This window comes from Neofelis nebulosa, chromosome 3 (assembly GCF_028018385.1).
Source record: "Neofelis nebulosa isolate mNeoNeb1 chromosome 3, mNeoNeb1.pri, whole genome shotgun sequence".
NCBI lineage: Eukaryota > Metazoa > Chordata > Mammalia > Carnivora > Felidae > Neofelis > Neofelis nebulosa.
In genome coordinates this window covers 42,469,347-42,488,234 of record NC_080784.1, presented here as the reverse complement: position 1 = coordinate 42,488,234, position 18,888 = coordinate 42,469,347, and the positions used below count along the sequence as shown (strand labels likewise).

At 41.6% G+C, this 18,888-nt stretch overlaps 1 protein-coding gene across 2 annotated transcripts in view; it reads left to right on the top strand.

Moving 5' to 3' along the window:
• The first annotated feature begins 2,527 nt into the window (after window positions 1-2,527).
• The window catches only part of GPAT4 (glycerol-3-phosphate acyltransferase 4), a 33,552-nt gene continuing 17,191 nt past the window's right edge, over window positions 2,528-18,888 (top strand). For both annotated transcript variants that reach the window (XM_058720576.1, XM_058720575.1), the window contains exons 1-2: window positions 2,528-2,661; window positions 14,461-15,469. In XM_058720576.1, the coding sequence (XP_058576559.1) occupies window positions 15,305-15,469 (165 nt within the window). In that variant the 5' untranslated portion in view covers window positions 2,528-2,661; window positions 14,461-15,304. The remainder of the gene's footprint in view (window positions 2,662-14,460; window positions 15,470-18,888) is intronic.

The following is an 18,888-nucleotide window of genomic DNA, read 5'->3' as shown; positions in this document are numbered from 1 at the left end:
TGACCTGAGCCGAAGTCGGCCGCTTAACTGACTGAGCCACCCAGGCGCCCCAAAAACAAATTTTAAAAAGAAAACACCTTTTGCTTAATTTGTCTTTTTCTCTTGGTGCTTGGAAATGAGCACTGATTTTGCTGGTTGTTTAGTAAATATTTGTGTTTCACCTCTTAATGTCAAAGGCTTTTACATGAAAAGGTATCCATGGAAGGGAGAGAAGTTATACAGCACGCTTATGGGATTATTCTACTGGGGGGAAAGAGTATCTTTTTTTTAATGTTTATTTATTTTGAGAGAAAGAAAGAGAGTGTGTGCGTGCAAACGGGAGGAGTGAAGAGAGAGGAAGAGCGATCCCAAGCAGGCTCCATGCTGTCAGTGCAGACCCCAATGTAGGACTTGATCTCACGAATCGTGAGATCATGACCTGCACTGAAATCAAAAGTCCCACATATTGGGAAATTAGCTCAAAGTCAGAATGACATGGGGGTTGTTAAAACTCTCACTGAAAACTTGAACACTGTAGTCCCTCTTTTTGAATGGACTATCAAGCTTCATCAGGCTTTTAAGATTACTCTAGTTTTTGTATTAAAAGAGTATTTTCATTCTAGTAAATACCTCAACAATCTAAAGACAGTCCAAATTCACCATGACAAGGAATTTAGTGTTGGATGTAAGTCTAGTCATGGTATAGGCAATGGGCTTTCCATATAGATAAACCTACTTTGTGTCTAACTCTTCAAGCATTACTTGCTCATTTTCTCTCTCCCATTTGTACTCTTCTGCCTAGAAATGAGTATGATAGAGATGTGCCCAGATCATTGACCTCTGCAAACAAAACTCTGGAGACTGAGGAAACCATATTAACCCAGTTCTTATTGGCTCCCTCTTCAAAAGGAGGTTTGATTGCCTTCCTGCACTGAGGTTTAAAGAACATGCCAGTGAATATGTGCATGCTCTTGTGTGTGTGTTGATACAACTGAGTCTACTATTCGGCTGGGCAAAGAATCAATACCATTTGTGTTGAGCCTCTAAAATGTGTGAAACATTTTTTAATTTCAAAATTATTGTATAGAAAGAACTGTAATATATGGCAAGAATTGTAAGAAAATGTAAACATGAATACACAAAAGCAGAACAAATAACAGACTACTTCCAAGTTTTGACCAGTTCTGGGGCAGGAAAGGAGACCAGATATAAGAACCCAAGAGCATTTAAGATGGTGGTGACCACTTTAAAACTCTAGCCCTGGCACTGAGGAGGACACAAAAATGTATGATGTCCAGTATTCTTTTATGGAATTTAATCTAGTGGAAGATTTGACATGGCCATACATTATTCAACTTTGTATCATTGGGACCCTGGCAAAAACTGGCCATGTAGGAAGGGCTCAAATGAAGGTAGGTTAAATGAACAGATAAATGATTGAGTTCACAAATATGTGATAACACCCAAACAGGTGTGGGGATGAGTGGTCCAGTGTTTTTGGAGCACAGCCATCATTCTTACAGTCAGATTTTGAGGTCTAAGGATGTGGACTTTACTCTGAAGATTTATTATCAGGTTATTTAGCAGGGAATGGCAATCTGACAATAGTATAAAGAATGAAGGGGGCGGGGGAGGGAGGGCTGCTTTTGGAGGCAAAAAAGGATTTTAAGAGCAAAAAGAAGAAGGGTTAATTTTTTTTTTCTAAGAAGAATCCACTTTAGGGAAGATGATACACTTGGGTTAGGCATTTGAAGTCCAAGAGATGGTGAGAAATACACAGGCAAAGTCCAGCAGGCACGAGCTAGACTTCGGCGGAGAGATCCCTTCCGAGTTGAAGTAGACGTTGGAGAGTTACACCTGCGAGGGAACACGGAAATCGTCCTTACAAACCCCTTGAACTCCCTGGCTTCACTAGTAAGACAGATGAGACTCAGGGATGATACTGATGATGGCGATAATGATGATGATGATGATGGTGGTGGTGGTGGTGGTGGTGCTGGCAGTGACGGTAATGGCAGCTAATGTTTCTTGAGCATTCCAGGCCTCGGGCTACGTTCTTTACATCCAGAACTGTATCTCACCGAATACTCCCAACAGCCCCAAGATGACAAGATAATTTAGTGACTCAAGCCTCTTCTTGCTGATCAGGGCTGATTTCACTCTCTTTAGAATCTATACGAGCGCACCTCGGGGAAATGAAGTAGCCAGTATTCAGGCCCGGGCACAGCTCAGAAACGTGGAGACTCCCTTTTACGAAGCGCAGCCCCTTATCAGAGCAGGAATCCTGGGGGATGCGCGCCACATTGAGAGGCAGGCGACCAGGACCCTGGAAGCACAGTACCAGCCTCCGCGGCTCCGGGCCAGCCCGAGGTAATGGCAGCTGGCCCGCCAGGGGGCGCCTCTGTCGGTCCCGGGCGCTCCCGGCCGTGGGCAGGTGACGAGGCGCCCTGTCCCCCGCCCCGCCTCTCGGGGCCCCCGCCCGGCGCGCGCCCGGCGCTCGGGTGCCGGGCGAGAGATTAAACGGCGGGAGGGGTGGGGATGGGACGCGAGGGGTCACGTCAAAGCGGCGTAGACAAAGGGCGGGCGCGCGCACGTCTTTACGCACGCCTCGGCCGGCGGCGGCGGCCAAGGGCGGGAGGGATCGTTCACGGAGGGACTGGGAGCCCCGGAGCCTCGCCGTCGGTGAGTATGACCGAATTGTCCCCCGTCCTGAAGGTCACTGGCCCCAGGGGAGCCGACAACGGGCTGGGGGGTTCGGGGCGAGGAGGCCAGCGAGGGGCCGGAGGGCCGGGGACACCCTCCCTACGCCGCTCAGGCGTCAGGAGGCACCATTGCCGCTTCCTGGGGTTTCCCAGCCGGTCGGAACGTTCCGCCCCCTCGCCCGCAGTGGAACAGTCCGCGCCCCTCCCTGGGCGCTGGCCGCGCCGCCCTGCTGTCCCACCACAGCGCCCCGGAGCCCGCGCCCAGCCCTCCCAGAGGCCGGTGCTGGGCTGGTCCCTCCACTCCCTGCTCCGGGCGGCTCCTCTCCGAATGGGCTCTTCGGAGTTCGCCCGCATCCCAGGTGCTCCGCAGTCCGCACCCCGAGCGTGGAGGAGTGGAGCCTGGGAGGGCTGAAGGGGGGTGGGGGGTAGTAGAGATCACGAGGAAGCGCCTTCATCTGTGATTTCTTTTCTTAGGTACTTTGGCTTCCCCGGGATTGATATTCTCCTCGCTTGTTCTCCAAAGGAACCCATTTTTCTTTCTTTAGAATTCCCTAACCCCCGAAATCCCTTGCCTTTCCGTTTTGATTTCATGTCCTGCAAGGCATCCTCCTACCAGGGGGTTTATTTCCTCACTTCCGTTTCACATAGGGTTTTAACTTTCGCTGTTTAAAAGTTTAGGGAAAATCTCCCGCATGAAACATATGGTATAGCTTTGTGGAAACAAGTTCATTACTGTACTAGATCTAAGTGCCTCTCACTGCTCGTGCCCTCCGTGCCATGGATCTTCTCAGTGATAACCTTCTTGAGAACAATTCCTTTCTGGTTCATTTTCCTTAATTTTGGCTGAACTTTGAGTGCCTCTCTGTTTAGTTTCGTATCCTGTCGATTCTGTCTCAACCCAAGGGAAATGGTGTGAAAGCAGTTATCCTATGCCAGAGACTGTAGGAAAGAGTTCTGTAATAATGCCATTCTTCTCTCACTTTGATAGTGATTTTTTTTTCCAACTTTGTATTATGGAGAATTTCAGACATACAAAAATAGCTGAATAATAAACCAGCATGTATTTATCATCCAGCCCCAACAGTTGATCTTTACATTAAGTCTGTCCTATCCACATCCCTATCCATCCCCCCCACACCTGGCAAGCTCTGGGATAAATCCTTGATGTCAAAAGTAGTTTGGGATTCAAAATAAAAATCTTACTGTTGTATAAAGTCATAATGTACTTTTTGGGGACATATTCTATTGGAAGTCCTTTGACTAAGAAATACATAAGCATTGGAGAGGGGCCAAAAAAGAGTATCTAAAATGATGAAGCTGCTGGAGGACAGGTTGAAACAAAAAGTCTTTCAGATCTGGATGAGAACTTCCAGATCATGTTGTCTAACTTCTTCATTTCTGATGCCACCTCAAAGTCCATAGAGGTTCAGTGACTTGTCCAGATCTACAGGAATAAGAGTCCTGAGTCTGGAAACCTCTCCCAACTCCACATTCAGTCTCCTTTTTCCTGTACCATAGTCCTTGCCTTTAAAAGTTGTATCTTTCAGGAGAGGAAAACGTGTAGAAGGGCTGTAACTGAAAACTCTTACAATGAAAGGTTTGGATGGGTTAATATGAACTTTTCCATCAAATTCCAGAATAATGAAACTAGGGGATCTGTCTTAAAATGTTTCTTAAACTAGGGGCGCCTGGGTGGCTGAGTTAGTTGAGCGGCTGACTCTTGGTTTCAGCTCAGGTTGTGATCTCATGGTTTGTGAGTTCTAGCCCCACATTGGACTCCGTGCTGACAGCATGGAGCCTGCTTGGGAGTCTTCTCTCTCTCTCCTTCTCTCTGTCTCTCTCCAAATAAATAAATAAATGAACGTAAATACTTCTTTAGATATGGGACAGATGAGAAATTCTAATCACAGCTTTTAGGAAGCATGGGAAAATTCTGACCTTAGAAGGGGAATACCAGACTGAGAGTACGAACAAACTTAAAAAAGATGTAGACAACATTCACAGCTATTTAAGAAAAGGGTAACTAAGGGGAACTGGGATGATTTGGTATTCGATCCTGAAATTTTGCTCTTGATGACAAAGAGAAGATAGCACCCTTCCAGGAAACATCCTTTCTTGCTATTAACAGATAAGAATCCTAGGCTGGATCTAACATGGATTAGGCACTTGTTTTTGTTTTTGTTTGTGTTTTTATAAATAAAACAATGGTATGCATTTCTTAGCACACTCTGTGCTGTTAAGTTTTCTTATCTCCAGAAAGACCGGTAAACTCAGTACTTGTACCCCAATCTCTACCCTTAAAGTTGGAGGGGATATTGTACCTCCAAAGAATGTTGTGAATAAAGGAATCTTTGTATTTAGAGGTCATATAGAGTTTGCTTATAAATTTAGGTTCTGTAATGTGACATAGTTATTTATAAATTATTTTCAGGATGGCCTTTTGTTAGTTTGTGACCTAAATGCAGTGGTCGTCATGCTCATCCAGCTTTTGGAAATAACCGGTTAAATAGCAGTATCTGGGTGTGTTGGTAAATCATTACCCATAATGACATGGGTGTGGGGAGAAATCTTATGTTTTGTGTGGGGTTTTTTGTGTTTGTGGCTTCAGAAAGTACAGTGGTTAGTTAGGATTCTAGCCTGGTAAAAATGGTTTTTGCTGAAGAAAAAAACATTTATCTATGTGCACATCACAAAATGTTACATCTTATTATAGATTTCTTGCTTTCTGGAGATAGAAGCTAGAGATGATTTGAACCTGGTTGAAATATATTGTAAAATTGTTTCTTCAAGTAAAGTAGAACCTGATTATAGCCTGTCATTTACTTCTTTCTGTATCATTATGCTCAAGGGAGGACTTGACCAAATATCATCAATTCCATGTTATCACTAAACTACGAAATACTTACTATAGCATGAAGAATGCTTTTTAAAAGCACAGAAGTTTAGAGTTGGTAGGAATGTTATGAAGATTGGAGTTTTTCCTAACTCTTTAAAGGTGCTGTCTCTCCTTTAAAACACAGGCACACATATACACCTGTCACCCAGTCACAGGGTTTTATCTCCTTTCATTGGGCACTCTTTTAATTTGCCTTCTGGAGTAGTTGTTAGTGTATTTGGATTGCACTTCCTTTTAGACTGTAAGCCTAAGATCTGCAGTATTAGAATAATGCTTTGTAAGAAGGAGCCTAATAAATTTCTGTTGACGTTTTGAATTAAAATACCAAACAACTGGTGAGGAAATTTAAATCCACGGAAGCTGAATGAGTTACAGACCAGATAGTAACAGCTGTGCCTGAACCCTTAGCCAGAAAGACTCCTGAGTTCCAATTCTAAGCTCCTCCACTCTACCATTTTCTTCACATCACAAAGCAATGGGGAAGGAAAAAATATTATATGTATATATATTTTTTTTCTTTACCAGTTAGACATATTTTATTTTCAGGGTCTGCTTAAAAGTTTTTGATCAGTGCTATCCAGTAAAATACACACCACATGCGTTATTTTTTAAATGTTTTTTGTGTTTATTTTTGAGAGAGAGCACAAGCAGGGGAGGGGCAGGGAGAGGGAGACAGAATCCGAAACAGGCTCCAGGCTCTAGCTGTCAGCACAGAGCCCAGTGCGGGGCTCAAACCCATGAACTGTGAGATCATGACCTGAGCCAAAGTTGGATGCTTTACCGACTGAGCCACCCAGGCGCCCCCATAATTTTAAGTTTTGTAGTAGCCACTTTAAAAAAAAGGACAAAGAAACACATGAAAATCATTATAATCATATATTTTATTTAACCAAAATGATCCAGAATATCATTTCATTGTATAATCAATATACAGATTATTAATGAGGTCTTTTACATTCATTTTTTTCATAGTCATTTAAATCTAGTGTGTACTTTACAGCACATTTCAGTTTGGACTACCCACATTTCAAGAGCTCAAGAGTTCTGTGTGGTTAGTGGCTGCTGTGTGGGACAGTGCAGATCACTGTCAGCTGAACATAAAGAGAAAGGAGCATTTTAGGTTCTTAGTAATACTCTGTTCTGAGGTTAAAATAGAGTTTGTGGTTGTGATCATTCGTTTTTTTGTTTCATGTTTTAGTGTAGTTAGGATTGTTTCAAATTTGTGGCACATTGAACAAAGAAGTCTGCCAGTCCACAAATTTTGTACCTTTGTGATGAAACGCTTTCTCTCTTTTTATTTTTTTTTATTTACTTTTATTTATTTTTTTGTCTGTGGGATCAAACTTCTCTCTCTTTTTTAAAAACCATCTTCACAATGTTTAAGTGTATAGTCCGGTAATAATGCTTTCTAATTTCAAATAACACTGTTTAGTTTTGGGGGGTGAGGGGTGGGGAAAGCTTGGTTTTTTAAAAAAATAGCCCATAGCAAAACTTAGTAATAAAATAACCTAATAAAAAATAGGCAAAAGATTCAACACTTCACCAAGGTAGATGGATGGTAAATAAGCACAAAAGATGTTCAGTGTCATTGGTCCTTAGGGCAAATTAAAGTTATGAGTTACCACCTCACATCCATTAGTATGTCTAAAATTAAAAAGACTGATCCTATCAAGTGTGAGTAAGGTTGTGGAGCAAATGGAACTTTCATACATTGCTGGTGAGGGTGCAAAATGGTACAGCCAGCTTAGAAAGCAGTTTGGCAGCTAAATACACACCTACTTGAGACTCAGTCATTCTATTCCTAGGTTATTTACCAAGAGAAATTACAATGTGTATCCATACAAAGACTTGTAGATAGCAGCTTTATTTGTGACAGTCCCAAACGGGAACAACCCAGTTGCCTGTCAGTAGGTGAATGGATAAACAAATGTGGTATAGCCATACATTGGACTGTAGCTCAGCAGTAAAAAGGAATGTTGCTGCACACATGTTGATGTGTGCAGCAACATGAGTGATTCCTCAGAATAATTATGCCTAGTGAAATAAACCAGACAAAAAGATCTAAAAAACAAAAGGCAAGGAAGTTGCTTCCAGTTACATACACAATACTCAAATGTAAAAGTGCCATTTCTGAAATGAGCTCCCGGAGCAGTGTTCTGAGATGTCTTGGTCATAAAACCCCAGCAAATCACATTGTTCTTTCTTAGGCTGATTGCCCCAGAATATCAAAATATCCTGTGTCCTTTGTTTTGTTTTGTTTTGTTTTGTTTTTCTTTTCCAGCTTGGAAGACTTAATGTTGCCTTGGGAGAACTTGGTAGGATGTTACTTGTTACTCAGTTCCAACTCAAGTTAGCCCTTTGTAGGCAAGGGGAAAGTACTTAAGGTCAGAACAACTTTACTTAAGACCAAGACCCTGAAACTGACCATATATTACTGTCTTCTTTCTAGTGAATTGAGTTATCCTTTAACTGTATCTTGGCTTTGTTTTGAACCATTTATTTTATCTAGGATTAATGTCTGCTGTATGTGTATTCTTGGTTTTTTAGCACTTCAGGTTCACTTCAGCATAGTGGCTCTGAGCGCTGCCCTATTTCCTTGGAAACACTGTACGTTTGCTCCTAGGCCCTAGTTTACTATTCAAGCAAATTTCTTGTACTCCACTACTCTAATACATTTGACATTAAATTCACACAGCACTATTACCTGTTTAAAATGATAAATACAATTTTATTTTTATTTTTTGTAAGTTTTTTTCATTTTTTAAGTTTGTTAATTTTGAGAGAGGGCGAGGCGAGAGTGCGAGCTCGTACATGAGTGGGGGAGGGGCAGAGAGAGGAGAGAGAATCCCAAGCACGTTCTGCTCTGATAGCACAGAGCTCATTCTGAGAACCGTAAGATCATGACCTGAGCTGAAATCCAGAGTCAAAATGCAGAGTCGGTGGTGGCTGACTTGAGCCACCCAGGTGCCCTGATAAATACAATTTTAAAAATAGCAAAAAGATAAAGTGACCTCTCCCTTCCACTCCTAGAGGCGGCAACTGTAGCCATTTTGTGTGTATGTTTCCAGAGATCTGTATCTTTGCAAATACATACAAACTATGTATTTTTTCCTTTTCCTCTCTCACAGTTGGTATTTACTCTGAATATTGTTCTGCCTCTAACTAGTAGATTGTTTCTTATCTGTACACAAGTAAATGTCTTTCTTCTTTTAACAGATGAATAGTGTTCCATTGTATCTTCTGTTAATGGACTTGGGCATTTCTTTTGATATTACAAACAGTGCTACAGTCAGTAACCTTGCACACATCATTTTGTATATGCATCAGTACAGGGTTTCTCAACCTTGGCACCATTGTCATTTGGGGCTGGATCATTCTTTCCCATAGGAGGTGATCTGTGCATTACAGGATGTTTAGCAGCATCCCTGACCTCTCTGTACTAGTTGCCAGTAGCTCCCTATCCCAAGTTGTGACAACTAAAAATGTCTGCACGTGAACCAAATGTTTGGGGGAGGGAGAAGGTGGGCAGGCGTAAAATGGCCTTTGGGTGAGAACTACTGTTCTAATTTATCTTGAGGATAAATTTTCAGAAGTAGAATTGCTGGAGCTAAGGTTATGTGCGTGTAAAATTCTCATCGCATTTTCTGAGTTGTTCTCCATAGAGGATGTACCATTTTTACACTCCAACAAGCAGTATTTGAGGGTAATTTCTCATTTTCACCAATACAGTGGTTTATAAAAGAAATTGGGGTTTTTTTGTTTTTGTTTTTTGGAGGGTTTTTTTGGCCATCTCACTAGTTTTAATTCCCATTTCTATGCTTTACAGCTAACCTTTTTATTGAGCGCCTAGCGCTTGCTAGGCAGGTAGTATTTTTTGGCATGTGGGTTTTAGGACATACTTTGAAATGCCTTCCTCTCTGTAGCCCTCTTAAAGTTTAGCATTTGTAACCGAAGACAATACTCTGGGTTTCTTCTGACCCTAATGGAATGGTAGTACGTACCATTTATTGAGATCTAATATGTGACAGACATTGTGCTTGAAAAATGCATTAACCCTGTGTTTTTTTCCTTTGAGTTGATATGTGGTGGCATCCCTCTGGGTATATTCTGGTAGTCATGGTCTCCTGAAGTAGGAAGTTTTGTGGTGCAATTGACCCTTGAACAACCTGGGCAGTAGAGGCGCTGACAAAATCTGCATGTAACTTTGACCTTCCCCAAACTTATAGCCTACTGTTGACCTGAAGCCTTACTGATAAATAGTTGATTGATATATATTTTGTTCATGTATCATGTACTCTATTCTTATTAAAAATTAGTAAGCTAGGGGCATCTGGGTGGCTTAGTCAGTTAGGCATCCGACTTTGGCTCCAGTCATGATCTCACAGATCATGAGTTCAAGCCCTACATTGGGCTCTGTGCTGACAGCTCAGAGCCTGGAGTCTGCTTCGGATCCTGTGTCTCCCTCTCTCCCTGCCCCTTCCCCGCTCACGCTCTGTCTCTCTCTCTCTCCCTCTCAAAAATAAAGTAAGCATTAAAAAAAAATTTTAAAAGAAAAAAGTAAGCTAGAAAAAGAAAATGTTATTAGTAAAATCATAAGGGAAAATACAGTATTGTATCAGAAAATAATCCACATGTAAGTGGACCCATGTAGTTCAAACCCATATTGTTATTCAAGTTTCAGCTGTATTTGGTTTTGCAGTTAGGAATCATAATAGTCTCTGACTTGTGATTGGATCAAAATTGGTTTAGATGACCTATATTAAATTAAGTTCCCTCTGTTATTTTCTTTCCCAGAATTATCTTTGCCTTGCTAACAATCATCAAAGTGTGAAATTATGACTTTGTGTATGCTTATTTGCTTAACACTTGTCTCTAGGCACTAAATAATGCCTGACATAATGTGTGAGACATAGTAAAGTGCCCATTATTTGTTGAATGAATGAACTCATCACTCTCAGATCTGAGGAGCCCTGGAAATTGGGTCATTTGGGGGCTTAAAGTCCCAGATTTGCCATTCAATGGCTTAAAGAGTTTAGGTAACTTAGTGATGGGCTCTGTCAACATTCCTAGGATGAAGCCACCCTCCCTCCTAAAAGGCTCAGAACTACTTGGTTCTTCTGTTTTTCTCCGGACCATTTGGGCTCCTGGGGCAACTTTGGTCCAAATTACTCTCAGTGAGTCTGGCTGAAAGCTGTGGAAGTCAGGAGAATGAGTAAATACCTCATGCTTGTGGAGTCATGGTTATATTTACGTGAAGCAAAGTGGTGATATCTTCTCTTAAGTGAACAGTCATCTGGGAATTGTGTGGTAGAGCTCTGAAGTGACTGATTTTCTGATATTATTTCCAGAGATCAAAGTTTGTATTATGGGGCCTAAGACACCAACCAGTCTTCCAGATTTAATGGCTGCTCTGCTGATCCAGCAAGATATTTGGGACTCTGTTTGATAACTGTGGTTTGCTTGCTGTTTCTCTTTACTTCTGAGAATCTACATGGGGATTGTTTAGTCTTGGCCAGATAACTTGTTTGGCTACGTTACTGTTCTCTGTTCTGGAGTCTGGCACCCATAAACATGAACTCGAGGGGTGGGGTGGAACCATGGGATGGGGCGTGAGTTCAGTGCCTCTCAGAGGAAAAAGGAGCAGCTGGGTCATGGGGTTGGCAAACTGTGTAGGGTCAGATAGTAAATAGGTTTTGCTGTGGTCTGTGTCATACTATTCTTCATTTTTTACAACTCTTTAAAGATGTAAAAACCATTCCTAGCTCACTCCTGGGTTAGAAAAACAGGCCAAAGCCAGATTTGGCCTTTGGGCTATGGTTCATCAACCCCTGAAGAAATTAGTTTATTGCTAAATGTGTTTGATGTTTTGAGGACATGAACCCAGAATAACCTTGGGAATTCTCAGTTGATTGTGATTCAAGGAAAAGAGATCTAAACTCTGGCATGGGAAGTCAGAGGACCCTGGTGTCAGTCATCTTGGGTCCATGGAACCCAGGGTAACCTTGACCAGTGGGGCACAGGGGTTTTGTTCCTTCTTTCCCATGGGAGTGCTAGACAAGGGGAACAAGGACAGAAGAGTGGAACAGAGATGTGGCCCTAGAATTAGGCTGGAATGAGACAGGTTTAAAGAATACAGTGACTCAGCAAATTAAATGAAGTCTCAGAAATATATCTAATTTCCTCAACCTCTGTTGGTGTGCTGTTAAAAATCTGGCATGTACAGTCAGTTTAGCCAGTTTATAAAAATGAAAGAGCAGGTTTGTACCTTGGATTCTGAGAACTCCAAATTCTGATACATGAATCCAGATTCGCCTTGTGGTTTTTCTCTGACCACAAGAAGTTCTGTAGAGCAGCTCTGCCATGAAGGAAGTGTTCATTCATTGCAATATGGTAGTTTGGGAGCTAGGAGGGCATGGTTAAAGAGCTTGGGCTAGGAGACAGATCCACTGGTGCAAATTCGTGCTCCGATACTTAGTAGCTGTATGATTCCCTTAACTTCGGTGATCCTCTAAGCCTTGATTTCCTCCTTTGTAAAATAGCAGTGATGATAAGAACTCCACCACAGGGCTGTTGTGAGACGTAAGTGAGGGTAGGGTATGTAAAATGTTTGTGAGGTTAGCTCAGGATCTGTCACGTTGCATTCAGTATGTTAGCAGTGATAATGATAGTGCAGAAGTGGAAGAACTGGAGGATCCCAAACAGGAACTAGTATTTGTGACTTGGTGCCACAAAATGGCATGTCTTTTTCATTTAATCACCAAATGTACGGGACTGTACTGGGAGCAGTACTGGGTTAGGAGTCAGAAGAGGGGGATCTGTCTGTGTCTTGCTTATTTCATGATGGGTGATGTGGAAATAATACTGTTGACAAGTTCTGAGAGAACATGTGAAAGGTTTTGAGAGTTCTGTGCAGAAAGGCACTGGACACAGTTTAAGGTGAAGGTTGTAACCTGCTGTCTGTTCAGGTTCTTGAACGTGTAAATGCATAGGAACAGAGCCAGAGGTGACTGGTGCAAAGCCCCGCTGTGTGCCAGAGATTTGAAAAGGTGCTCCCAAGTGCAGGGCTTGCACTGGTAACTTGTGGTTAGAAGTAAGTAATGTAAGGGACGCCCGGGTGGCTCAGTCAGTTAAGCGTCCAACTTCCATCCAGGTCTTGATCTCGCGGTTCCTGAGTTCGAGTCCCACGTTGGGCTCTGTGCTGACAGCTCAGACTCTGCTTAAGATTCTGTCTCCCTTTCTCTTTGCCCCTTTCCTTGCTCACATTATCTCTCTCAAAAATAAATAAGAACATTAAAAAAAATTTTTTAAAGGAATAAGTAACCTAAAATTGAAATACTTTTGTTAAGATATTTAAAATAGTGGAGTTTATGAGTGGCCATGTTAAGTGGAAGAAGCCAATCCGAAAATATAATTCCAATTATAAGACATTCTGGAAAAGGCAAAACTATGGAGACAGTAAAAGATCAGTGGTGGCCAGGGGTTCGGGAAAGGGAAGGATGAGTAATTGGAGCACAGGGGATTTTAGGGCAGTGAAAAACTACTGTGTGATAGTATAATGATGGATACATGTGCTTATGCATTTGTGCAGGCTTCTAAAGCATACAGCACCAAGGGTGAACCCTGATGTAAGTGTGCGCTTGGGGTGACTATGACGTGTCAGTGTAGGTTCAGCAACACTTGTAACAAATGCACTTTTCTGGTGGGGATGTTAATAATGGGGGTGGCTGTATATATGTAGGGACAGGGTACATGGGAAACCTTTCAGTTTTGCTATGAACCCAAAACTGGTCTACAAAGAAGTCTTTAAAACAAAAGAGAATGACCAATGTGGGGAGATAGACAGCTAGAGAGAGGAGTTTAATCTCCTTGGAGAAAACAGACAGTATCTTTTTTTTTTTCTTTTTTAAATGTTTATATTTGAGAGAGAGAGGGCGTGAGCAGGGGAGGGGCCAAGAGAGGGAGATGGAGATTCTGAAGCGGTCTCTGCACTGTCAGCACAGAGCCTGATGCAGGGCTCAAACCCACAAACCCTGACATTATGACCTGAGCCGAAGTTAGATGCTCAAGTGACTGAGCCACCCAGGCACCCTGGGATGATGTCTTATAAAATTAAAACTCTGCTTCCTTTTCCCCTGCAATTCCATTTCTAGGAATTTATCTTGAAAATATATTTATATTTGTATTTGCATGTGCATTTTGTGTGCTAAATCACATATACACGTGGTTATTCATTACATTATTTATAACAAAAATGTAGTGTCCAACCTCAGGAAACCAGTTAACTAATTTATGGTACAGTAGTTGAAAACTGTGCACCTGTGAAGAGTGAGGGAGCCCTGTATGCACTGATGGAATATTCTTGCAAGATATAATAAGCTAAAGACACAAAACAAAAAAAACCCAAGTTGAAGAACAGTGTGCTGAGTATGGCATCATTATTGTTGCCAGATTGAGGGGGGGTGAGCAGAAAAGATCAATTGAGATTTCCTTGTATAAGCGTAGAATTCCTTGGGAAGAATATGAGGCCGATAACATGGTTGCCTCTGCAGATAAGAACTCTGGGTAGCTGGGGGACAAGTAGGAGGGAAATACACTTTTCACAGTATCCCCTCTTTGAGAATGTGTCATATATCCATATACTTTCTATTCAGAAAGTTGGCCACAGATACTATTGAAATCAAAAGCTTATATGGAACATCTCTGTGCTTTCATTCCACGTGTGTCTGCTACCTGTTGTTCTGCCCGCTCCCTTTGCCCTTGATGACTTGAGAAGCTGGCACTGAATCTAGGCTTACTCTAAAACAGCTCCCCTCCCCGCCAAAGCATATCAATGTTTCTCCTCTTGATTTGTGTGACTGATGGTGTTTCTGTTTCCACCCCCAGCTTTGGCATCATGTAAGCAACTTCTTGCCAAGAACCCAGGTCACCGCTGAGAAGGGGGCCTCAGGGAGAAGAATATCCAGAAGAAACTAATGCCAGACGCATCTGGAGTTGCACTCCGCGCAAGCAGCATGAGACATTCTGTGCCAGCATCTATGTCCTGCTGGCCAAGACTGTAGCTCTCCAGGTTGGAGGGTCCTGGACGCAGCACGCACCAGGAGTCTCTCCAGAGGAAGAATGGGGCCAGATATGAACTTTCTACAATGAACACAATTTTCAGCTTATGAAAGAGTTTTAAGTAAAACAATTATTTAATTTCCACATATTCAAGTTCAATAGCCTTCTGTGTAAGGTGCCAGCAGTCACCCCCCTCCACAGAAGTTATCAGGATTATTCTGGCACCAAGTTGAACTCTTCTTGGTACTTCTGGCAATGACAGATCTTCGGGACAGATTTATCTGCTAAATGCTCTTGAGCAGGAAAGAAAAAGTAAAACTTCTAGAAGGAAAGGAGCATAAGGGGAGCAGAGCAGAGATCCCTCCCATGCTACTCACTTTCACAGAAACTGCTCCCGGACTCAGATGCTTGTGCTGAAGATCGCTCCTGCCTCATTCACCTCTAGAGTCCATCTGTTCTGGGGAGAGCTGGCATTTTTGGGCTGTCCCCTACGGCCTTTTTTTACGGTCCTCCTGCCCCCAGGCAGTCGAATGATGTGAACTTGGAACAGGGTTTGCTATCCTATGGGGACTCGCTTTCTCTCCCAGGCTGGTGCTGTCTGATAGGACCATCCGAAGACAGTGGTTTGTTCTTGGGGAGGAGGGCACTGGCCCTGCCTGGATCCTCCACCATGTTCCTGTTGCTCCCCTTTGACAGCCTGATTGTCAACCTTCTGGGCATCTCCCTGACCGTCCTCTTCACCCTCCTCCTCGTTTTCATCATAGTCCCTGCCATTTTTGGAGTCTCCTTTGGTATCCGAAAGCTCTACATGAAAACCTTGTTAAAAATCTTTGCGGTAAGTTGTGCTGTTTACAAATAGTTGCTTCACAGAGGAGGGAAGAAATGCTGTTAGCAAAGAGTTGTTCTTGTCTGGCAGATTATTATCTCTCTGTTGCATACAGAGAAAGTTGAGAGACTGGGAAGTGGCATTTTGAGTTAAAAAAAAAATGTGTATTTGTGAAAGCCTTTAGCAAACTTTCTTTTCCAGCTAAAGTACTTGAATGTTTGATTCATCTGAGCAAAGGAACCTCCCGTATCTCCACACCTTGCCTATTTATTTAAAAAAGAGGAGCTTAGGATTAAAAATCACTGCCAGACTCTGCCTCTTCTTATGTAACAGATATTGAAACACAGAGCTCCTGTTAAGGTATTTCCTCACTGATACGTGTGGGAGAGACCTTTCTCTAGTTCAAACATTTAACATTTATCTTCCGTAGGTTCTTGCGTTTCGGACAGAAAGAATTAACATGGCAGGTCATTTGATGAATTGATTTATTTTCCTAAAGATAGAAGAGAAGAACAATAAATTTCTTAACATATGTCAGAACCTAACCAATTATACCCTGAACAAAAGTGGCCACAATGTAAAGGAAATGGGTGAGAAGTAGTATTTCCTAAAGTTGATCTGTGCCACAGGACTTTTAATATCTATCCAAAGAGTTGATAACTTGTTAGCAATATCTGTTTTCAGTCGTCACCAAATCTTCAGGTATTCTTTTTCATAGGTGAGACCATATATAATTTGAGAAATGCAAAATTTGAGAAATTATTTGTTCATCTGGTATCTTACAGTTCATAAAAAATTCAGTCATTTTCCTTTGGTTATTTATTCTTCAGTGGACAGGACATCTACATTTTATCAGTGGAAAATAGAGACTCTGAAAGATTAAGCAAGCTGTATGAAATGTTACTTTATAGTGGGAAATATTTTTATGTATATTATTGAATATTGGGATTTAGTATTTAATATTCCTGTAAGAATTACGATTTTACATTAAAAAATTTTGAGGTGAGATTGACATAAAATTAACCACTTTAAACTGACCTAGGATCTGTACATATTCCCTTTTCCATTTGAATATGTCCCCCAAAATTAATATATTAAAAGTTCATAGCCAATTAAAATCATTCTAATTGTGACTATATTTTTAAATGTATGCTTTTGTGACTTTAATGTAGATAATAATTACACAGTGGAAAATTCATTAGATATACATTGTTGGGCCAATCCATGGGATAGATAATCTTGGCCATCAGAAACTTTCTTTGCTGACCACATCTTGAAAATCACTAGTTCGAGGCACAGTGATTTAGAAGTGCTTCTGGAAATAATGTGTGTATATTTAGGTATATCCAGTTTTGACCTCAAGATTGAAGATTTCAGGAACTAGATTTGCACTTCTTATTTCCTAGCAGTAGTATCAGGGGCTGAGAGGGCTCTGGGTGCTCTTGGCACTGTCCTGTGGAGCTATGTGGGTAATTACAAATTGGCTGTGAGCTAGAGTCAGGTGGGCTAGAAAGGCCTGCTAAATTCCAGCAAGGTTATAGGTGGCTCTGCAAGACTATCTGGTCTTGTCTCACTATTACTGTTCGGAGTTGACCTTAATGGACAGTAAGAACTGAATGCTGTATTTATCAGCATTAGTATTAGACACAAGTTGGATTTGGCCAAACTGGTTATAGATCTTGGAAAGTATACATGTGTGTATCCATGTATACATCTAAAAATACATCTGTGCTTGTGGTTTTTTTTTTTTTTAATTTTTTTTTTAACATTTATTTATTTTTGAGAAGAGAGAGACAGAGCATGAGTGGGGGAGGAGAGAGAAAGAGGGAGACACAGAATCGGAAACAGGCTCTGAGCTGTCAGCACAGAGCCCGACACAGGGCTTGAACTCACGGACCACGAGATCATGACCCGAGCCGAAGTCAGACTCTTAACCGACTGAGCCACCCAGGCGCCCCTGTTTTTTTTTTTTTTTTTTTTTTTAATAGACTTTTTATTTTACCTTTTTTAGCTCCTTCATCCTTTCTTACATTGGGCTGATAATCTAGAATTTTGGAACTGGAAGGAAGCTCAGAGATCATCTTAATTCTGTGGTTCAGTCTCCCAACTATACATTTGAGTTACCTAGGGAAGCATTTTAAAAGTATTACTTATTTGGGAGTACTAGAATCTTCCCAGAGATTCTGATTCAGTTGGTCTGGATGGGTATTTTTAAACTCCCCGAGTGATTCTGATGTCTGCCATCAAAAGGTAGAATTCTGATTGACTTCCTTATGAATAGGGGCGTGCTTTATGACTCGTTTCTAACAAATAGAAGGTAGTGGATGTTAATTCTACTTTGTAACATGTGAGATTAGGTTAAAAATGGCAATATACCTTCTGTCTGACTCTTGGGATGTTTGCCCCTGGAAGTTAGCTGCCATGTTGTGAGGAAGCCTAGGCTAGGCCGTGTATTAGGTATTCCAGCTCTCAGTCCCAAGGAGGCCCTGACAACCATCATCAACTACCACACACAGGAGTGAGCAAGTCAGCAGAGGATCCCAGCCCTCAGCCTTTGAGCCAACCAGCCGATGTCAAACCTGGTACAATTTGCAGATTCATGAGCAAAACAATTGGTGGTGGTGTTTTAAGCCTCTGAGTTGTGGGGTGGTTTGTTATGTAGCAGTAGATAACCGGACAAATAATATAATATTAAAGAATTTTAAGCATTCGTTGATGTTTACCCAGCTTATAGTACCTTTAACGTTTTGTACGTGTGTTACCTTTTAGTCTTTGGCAACTGCATTCATATGTTGTGGTTAATAGTATATATATATATATATATATATATATATATATATATAATGTATAATATACGTAATATATGTATAATATGTGTAATATATATTGTATATTACATATGTTATACATATAATACATATTTATATATATATGTATATAACTTCGTAGCCATGTTTTGGGATTTTGTCAGCCACTTTTACTGGGTAATCTTCATAAGGATTATTAAAACTGCGTATCTCATGGTCCATACTGTAGCGATACCTGTGCTTTTGGCAGAACGAAGTAAGCCCTGGCTTAACAGCTAGTTTCCCACAATTAGTACATCCTTGTCTGTAAAAGAATGTTGGTATACCTGCCAAGGGGAGAATATGGGTGGGTCAGTGACTTCTCTGTTCCCTGTCCTGGAAGACTTAACTCAGTGTAGGTCTTGTCAGTGCTGAGTTGCAGAAGGTCTTCGTGCGCAGAGGGCAGTAGTGTTCTTTTTTTTTTTTTTTTCCAATATATGAAATTTATTGTCAAATTGGTTTCCATACAACACCCAGTGCTCATCCCAAAAGGTGCCCTCCTCAATACCCATCCCCCACCCTCCTTTCCCTCCCACCCCCCATAAACCCTCAGTTTGTTCTCAGTTTTTAACAGTCTCTTAT